This window comes from Juglans regia, chromosome 2, assembly GCF_001411555.2.
Source record: "Juglans regia cultivar Chandler chromosome 2, Walnut 2.0, whole genome shotgun sequence".
In the NCBI taxonomy this organism is placed as follows: domain Eukaryota; kingdom Viridiplantae; phylum Streptophyta; class Magnoliopsida; order Fagales; family Juglandaceae; genus Juglans; species Juglans regia.
The window spans coordinates 30600449-30608766 of NC_049902.1; the positions used below are offsets into that span (position 1 = coordinate 30600449).

At 32.8% G+C, this 8318-nt stretch overlaps 1 protein-coding gene across 1 annotated transcript; it reads left to right on the top strand.

The window, feature by feature from the left end:
* Positions 1-3459: 3459 nt before the first annotated feature.
* LOC109014500 lies at positions 3460-6318 on the top strand. The gene is made up of 3 exons (XM_018996993.2): positions 3460-4690; positions 5466-6005; positions 6203-6318. The coding sequence occupies exons 1-3, from the start codon at positions 3758-3760 to the stop codon at positions 6302-6304; spliced, it is 1575 nt and encodes a 524-aa protein (XP_018852538.1). The 5' UTR covers positions 3460-3757; the 3' UTR covers positions 6305-6318.
* The last annotated feature ends 2000 nt before the right edge of the window (positions 6319-8318 follow it).

Sequence of the window (8318 nt, forward strand, 5' to 3'; positions counted from 1 at the left end):
GGAAAATCCTCCGTACACCTTCAATCCAAGCAACTTATTGCTTTTTCCTTTTTTTTCCGGCCTATCTTTGATCTTACACATTAAAGAAATAGATATATAATCAAGCTTCCTTTTCTTTTAAGAAGGCATGAGATTTTTGTCAACAAAGTTTCTTTTCCTACCGTCGTTTTGTGTTTATTTTATTTTTAATATTTGGTCATGTCTTCTTTCAGTTATCAATATATATCATGAATTACAAAATATTCAATCAAGCAGTAAAATTATTGAAATTCCTACCGGATAAATTCCACAAAACATGGTTGATGGTAGAATCATTTAGGCTTAATTTGTTTTCAAAGTTAATCTCAATTCATATCATCTAATCTCATCTAATTATTATAATTTTTTTAAAATTTTACATAAAATAAAATAAATAATTTAACTTTTTCAAATCTCAAAATAAAAATAATATTAAAAAATATATTTTAATAATATTTTATTTTATTTTTTAACTAAAATCAGGGGCTCCATTCCTTTTTTTGTTTTTTTTTTCCTCATTCATTTCACTTTTCTACCCTTTCTTTTACAAATAGAAAAAGTCAGCGTTACAACATCCATCATGATTCATTACCGAAGTGGTAAAATTTATTATTAAAAATTAATTTTTTATGAAATTTTATATTTAGATAATATTCACGCCCTCTATTACTGTAAAAAAACCGTTTCTTAAAAGAATTGTCAAAGCTAGAGTCACATTCAATATTTTGAATATGGTACTGAAAGTCGTATCGATTAAAATATTGAAATGAAATATTTCAATACTAATATCGTTTTATATATCATTTCAGGATAGTCAATATATGAATAAATTATATATAAATATATATTTAATTATATTTCAAAATAATAATCTATATATATAAATAAATTATATATATAGATTATAAATAGTTTAGTCTGAATTAAAGGTCAAAAAATAAACTTATAATTTAAAAAAATGAAAAAAAATTGAAAGAATAAATATAAGCCGGTACTGGTTGAAATTAAGACCGGTACGGTCGGTATGAAATATAGATGGTACTTGTATCGACTCAGTGGCCAATATAATAAATATCAGCCGTACTGATCGATATAGTACGAAATTGAAAATAGTGTTCATATTTCTCACCAGTATTGACCTAAAAATCCAATTGCATAAGGAAGGAAATGAAGGAAGGAAGATTAAAAAAAAAAAAAAAAAGTGCTGAGTTGGTCCACGAAAAGGACTGATAAAAGATAAGCATAGATTTCTTTGACCTCTTCTTGTGGTGTGTTATCTCTGTATAACGACTCTAACTAGTTAGGACGCGGTTTAGATATTAAAATGAGTTAAAAGTTAAATTGAGTTGAGTTAAATTATTAAAATATTATTTTTTAATATTATTATTATTTTAAAATTTAAAAATATTTAATTATTTATTATATTTTATATTAAAATTTTAAAAAATTATAATAATAAATTGAAATGAGTTAAAATAGATTGATGATCCAAACGTACTATTATACTATAAATAAAACACACACATGCACACGTACATGTAGAGATAATTACAAAATATTAGAACATGCATGCTGATCATTTCTATATATATTATATGAGTAATCATATATACACAATACATTATATAATATATTGTATAATAATATTATAAAATGAAGGTATTTTTATAAAATAATGTTATATTTATAAGATATTTTATAAAAATATATCTCATTTAAAATATAAATATGTAAAATATTATAAAAAATATTGTGCGTAAATCATTTTCTATATTATATATATAGTACCGCTGACTTTGTTTAAAAGAGTTGTTGGTCGATCCTTGCAAAAATATATGAATTCAAATGCTGCATAGTCCATAGGTTTCTATGTCATTTTCAATTCTATATATAAATATATATTTATATTTATATTTCAAATCAATTTTCAATTCTATATTGAACTTTATTGTCGTCGTGTGTTATGTGACGTCGGGCACCCATTTTGCTTGTTCCTAAAAGGGGCTCGAGATTTTAAAGGAAAAAAAAAAAACCAAAGTATTTAAATTAAACATTATAGGTGTTTATCTATATTGCCTTGTATTTTAAAATTTAAATAAACACTCTAAAAAGTTATGATTCGTTTAAATTATATTTTAGAAATGTTAGTATGCATGTGGAAAGGAAATGTACAAAATTATATATAGATGAAGTTATTGAAGTGATACTTTCTAATAAATTTTTTTTTAAATATTTATTAAATACTTTCAAAATATGGATGATATTGTATTCTCGTCGTATTTGTATAATAACTAAATTTAATAACATATCATATTAGGATAAGATAAAAATATTAATTCTCCATACTTTTAAGACTATTTTAATAATTATTCTTTTAATTATATTTATAGCTTCAAAACATGTGGAAGTAATGCTTTTAATTAAGTAAGCACATGTCATTTTAAAAGAAAAAAAAATAGCAGTTAGCATAAAAGTGATTTCCTCATTATTACATACATGTCATCGAACAAAATAGCGTACTCTTGTTCATTATATATTTTATCATATTAGTCACACTTAAAAATTATTTTCAGTAATATAATAATTTCTAAATAATTTTAATTTAATTAATTTCTAAAATAATTTATTTAAAATATTGTAAAAAATTAAGACGAAGAGAATTGTTGAAAAAAAAAAAAAGAGGAGTATCATTGTCACACCCACGAGAGTTCGTCGGTCCGGGTAACGGAAGTGAGATCACCGTGATGGACTGCATGCAGGCCGGTGGATACATGGAAAATTGGTTTCTTACGGGGCCCATTATCTTACCACAAATTATCGGAGTTTTTCCCACGTGGGACCCAAAACCATACAGAGATCGTGCACACATCACCCATTCATTCTACACACGTAACGAAAAATTATTTTTATTAATTACTATTTATTATTTTAAATTTTAAATTTTAAATTTTAAATTTTATAAAAAATTATAAATATAAAATATAAAAAATTATTTTCATCAATCAAAACACTCCTTCACACACGCTAATAGTACAAGCTGCTAAAATACAAACTGCAATCTTATGCTCTTTTAAATCCTAAAATTTTATATTTTATCAATCTAATGATATTTATAAAAGTGAGTTAAATAATTTTACATTTCGGTCACTTGTGGAATTAATTAAATTGTATTGATAATAGTATATTTAATTGAAGTAATATTATATATAATTTTAGAATATGAAAGTTATGCAAACATTTAAAGTAGAGTCTATTATAAATTTTTTTTTTATATAATTATGATATTTACTTATTTTTTAAAAAATAAAAAGTGTGCGAGATTTGTAGAATAAGATTATATATATTATTTCAGGTTTAATTATTATTTTTAAATAAAATTACTTTATTAATATGAAAAGTTCTTACTGACATTATAAATATTAATATTTTTAGATATTTGTTATTTATAGCTATAATGCCTATAATGCAATAGCAGAGCTGCAATCCGGCTCCTCTGCTGTTCTTCTTTCTTCTTCTTCTTTCTCACTCCATTCCCATCATCTCTTTCTGGGTCTTTCTTATTCTCCACTGATTTTCTTTTTTTCGAAAGTGATAGCGTTTGAGTTCTATTGGAATACTAATTCTTAGAGAGATCTGGTGGTTGCTCCAGCATCTAACACCTTTTGTTGTTGTTATAGCTGTGATCTTTGTCTGCATTTAGGTTTAGATAACCCGGAAATCTGGAAAGAGAATTGGGAGAATGAAAGGGGCGCACAAAGATTCAGAGAAGTTGATTTGGGAACAGATGAGAAGCCCATCGACCCCCATTTCCGGGTCGGGTCATCATTCCCGGGCCTTGCCCAAGCTCCTGGTCTGGCTCATCCTCTTCGTTTCCCTCACCTACATCGTCTACACACTGAAGCTCGTCTCCACCTCACGCCCCTGCGATGAAGAGCCTTTCCCCAATTCCCGCCACCGACTCTCTTCCTCTACTTCTTCTAAAACGAATATCACCGCCACCTCATCATCACACTCGATTCGGGATCACTTGGTGTTCAAGTCTCTGCGGTCTGACTCCCGAGAAACCCACCCGACGGAGCTCAGGTACATAGTTTTTGGCATCGCGGCCTCGGCCAAGCTCTGGGAGAAAAGGAAGAACTACATCAAGCTTTGGTTCAGGCCCCAGGAAATGAGAGGCGTAGTGTGGCTGGACCACCCGGTGAAGACCGACGACGGCGACGAGGAATACCTCCCGCCGGTGTATATCTCCGGGAACACGTCTCGGTTTTCCTACAAGAACCGGCAGGGCCACCGGTCCGCGATTCGGATCTCACGGATCGTGTCCGAGACGCTCCGTCTCGGCCTGGAGGACGTGCACTGGTTCGTGATGGGCGACGACGACACCGTGTTCGTGACCGAGAATCTGGTTCGAGTCTTGAGAAAATACGACCACAACCAGTTCTACTACATCGGAAGCTTGTCAGAGAGCCATTTGCAGAACATATACTTTTCGTATGGGATGGCATACGGCGGCGGAGGCTTTGCGATCAGCTACCCATTAGCCAAGGCGCTCGCTAAAATGCAAGACCGATGTATACAGAGATACCCGGGGCTCTATGGCTCCGATGACCGAATGCAGGCTTGCATGGCTGAACTCGGTGTTCCACTCACCAAAGAACTCGGTTTTCACCAGGTCTGTTACTCGGACTTTTTTTGTTATTTACTTGTCGGTGGCGTGCGTTTGTTCTTTTCCAGCTACGAAAGCTAGAATCTTCCTCTTATGGCCGATATATCGGCCGATATTATATAATATGAATCTGTACAATATCGGGGACCCTTCGTTGGATTCTGGAAATAGGATTTTACTTTTGGGGGTTGGGAATTTCCGATATATTGGTATCGGGAAAATTCTGGCTAGAGTTTGATTGGCCTGGGATTGTGTACATTCGCGTTTTCGAGAGCATAGGATCGGTGCATAGGAGCCCGTGGGATCCAACATCAAGCGGGTCAGCATCTCGGAGCTGTCTAGCAATAGCGGAAAACGTTAGCTCAGTGCTGTCCGTACCTAGGCTAATCGGTGGAGTTGGGACCTACGCGCAAAGGGCGTTAGACCTAGTTTTGTCCCCGTTGAAATGCTGCACCCACGAGCATTTTGTTGGTTGGTTTGAGGTCACATTCCTACTATTGAACACTGTATACACAGACAGAAAAAGGAAAGTTTTTTTACCGGTAGAACTAGGAAAGTTAACATAAACCACTTTTTTTTTTTTTTTTTTTCAATTGACATAAACCACTTCTTCAAATGCCCTTTTTTTGGCTTTTATAACTGATTAAAACTATTACAATGGGTGCGAGTTTGCCATCCCTAGATGTTTCTTGCCATTAAACCTTCGTAATGTATTATTCGGAAAGATCAACAACGTTGATTCTAACAATGTCTGCTTTTGTTTCTGGTCAATGACAATCAGTACGATGTGTATGGGAACTTGTTCGGACTTCTTGCCGCGCATCCGGTGGCACCCTTGGTGTCATTGCATCACCTTGATGTGGTTGAACCCATCTTCCCCAATGTGACTCGCGTTCAAGCCCTCCAGCAGCTTACTGTACCTATGAAGTTGGACTCAGCAGGGCTCATGCAACAATCAATTTGTTATGACAAATCCAAAAGGTGGACTATTTCTGTCTCATGGGGATTTGCTGTTCAAATATTTCGTGGAGTCTTTTCACCCCGTGAGATAGAAATGCCTTCAAGGACATTCTTGAATTGGTACAGAAAGGCAGATTACACCGCATATGCATTCAACACACGGCCAGTTAGCCGAAACCCCTGCCAAAAGCCTTTTGTATTTTACTTGTCGAAGGCAAGATTGAGTTCAATGAACCAGACAATGAGTGAATATGTTCGGCATCGTGTCTCTCACCCTGCATGCAAGTGGAAAATGGCTGATCCTGCGAGTCTTGACAGAGTGGAGGTTTACAAGAAGCTTGACCCACATCTATGGGATAGAGTAAGTAGTTTCTTCGATCTCTATGTGCTTCTTTTGTTTTAGGACAGACACCAATGGGTCTAATTATCCATACTGTCTCTTGGTTTCCACATAGAGCTTCTAAAGTCAAAAATCGAAAACTGATGAAATTCACTTGTGCTAAATTATGACTGTGGTGCTACTAACTTCCTAACGTGGTTTCGTGTGCTTTTCGGCAGTCCCCACGGAGAAACTGTTGCCGAATCATGAACTCGAAGAAGAAAGGAACCATGGTGATAGATGTGGGTGTATGTAGTGAAGATGAGATCAGTGAAATATAGCCATAATTATTCAATTTTTGGATGTGAGCTTCTTCTCTTCTTCGTGTTAGTCCTCATTCTTCTCTCTCTCTCTCTCTCTCTCTCTCTCTCCAATTCTCAATTCTATTACTTCAATTGTTCTCCACGTTCCAAATTTTGCAAGTCTCTCCCTGAGGTTGCTGACAAGCAGTCAAGAAATCATCAGAGAAAAAGGAACATGTTATTATACAGAAGTTGTAGTTGATGTAGTAATACAAAGTTTCACTCTGTTGTTGTGCTTGTTTGATACCAAATTGAGAGAGAGTATAATCTCTTCGCAAAGCAACATTTCGAGTAGGTTGGCTTTTTAGAACTCACTGCGATTTATTATTCAAACAAACAAAGCCCTACTTCTAACCTTCTATCTCGAGTTCGAACGATGGCTCTGGGCCTCTGGCTAGTTTAAATGCAAACAATGTTAGGTCAAAACAATCTTAAATACTTTGGCACAGCCTTTTGTTTTGTTATTTGTCGGAATGGAATACAGGAAAGTGGATTCAAAGTGCATAAAAAGCCTTTCTTTATCTCGTAGGATTTCCAGTGTTCTGCGACTCTGGGTCTCTGGTTCTAGGGCATCCAAAATGAGGGTTAGATTTTCTATTTCTGGTCCCCGGACTTCACTATACCCAAACGACGACAAAAAAAATATATAAAAAAAAGAGGAGAAAAAAAAGAAAAGATAAGTGTTACAATTTGGAGAATTGCTACATCAAAAAAAACAAAACAAAAATAAATTTACAAATTTACGTAATTTGATGTGTTATATTATATTTATTTTACAATAAAAATAATTTTATAATTTAACGTACTATATCAAGTCACGTACAAATTGATATGGTTTGATGTGGTATGTTAAATCTATTTTATAATAAAAATAATTTTATAATTTAATATAAAACATCAAGTTACGTCAAATTTATTTTTGTATGATTGGCTAAAGCATTTCTCTAAAATTCGAAGTTAAAATTATGAGGCTCTGTTTGGATTAAGAGGGACTCTCAAACCATCTTATCTCATTATTATAATTTTTACAAATCCTCACACAAAATAAAATAAATAATTTAAATTTTTTCAAATATTAAAATAATAATAATAATAATAAATAATATTTTTATAATATTTTATTTAATTTTCATTCCAACTCATATCATATTTTACATTTTATTGCCAGAAAGACGATAGTTGTGTGTCAGCCAAGATGAGACCAAACGTGACCCTTTAGTAATTGTATTATTTTTTTGGCTGGGCGTGAGCTAACTACCAGTCAGTGCAGAAACTGTATCTTTCGTGAATTGTTTCTTGTGGGCGTCTAGAGCAAATTCATTAAATACAACCCCAAAAGTCAAAAGTCATTCATTCACATTTCAAATACCGACTTAGGTAAATGTCGGTAGAAAATTCAAAACATTTTGTCGGGAAATAAGATCACTCCGCTGCATGCGTCTACAGCAAATTCATACATGGCAGTTGAATTTCCATGCTGTCCAATAGAGTGGAGTGATAATTTCATAGACATATTGACCAGACAACAGAAAATGACAATTTTGTTTCACCTACAATCATTGTAAACAAAAGAAAAAAGAGCGCTCATTTTAACCGTTAGGCTAAAATTCAGTTTTTTTTTAAAAAAATTTTTTTTATCATTTTAAAATATCTTTAAAAAATATAAAAAAAAAATCAATATATCACTTCTTTAATTATTAAATAAAAAAAATTAAAATATATAATATGTTAAAATGAGAGCATAAATTGAGTAGATAAAATAATATTTTTTTAAGAAATAAAAAATAAAAAATAAAAAAAGACAGGAAAGTGTGGGTGTTGGAAGAGAAGACAGACATTAGGAGTGGTCAAGTAGCGGGTACTTATTTGTGTACAAAGTCCCGATAAAGGCTGAAACATGAAGAAGTCGTAACGGTTGGCATTGAATTTGAAGGTGATGTGTGGATCCCATGAAAGGGAAAGTTATCAGCTCGACAGCTCGTATGTCGAGGTA

Bases quoted from the DNA above. Each gene is read 5' to 3' on its own strand.
- LOC109014500 (XM_018996993.2), top strand. From the start codon at position 3,758: ATGAAAGGGGCGCACAAAGATTCAGAGAAGTTGATTTGGGAACAGATG. The intron at 4,691-5,465 runs GTCTGTTACTCG...AATGACAATCAG, and splicing joins AAGAACTCGGTTTTCACCAG to TACGATGTGTATGGGAACTT. The intron at 6,006-6,202 runs GTAAGTAGTTTC...GCTTTTCGGCAG, and splicing joins ACCCACATCTATGGGATAGA to TCCCCACGGAGAAACTGTTG.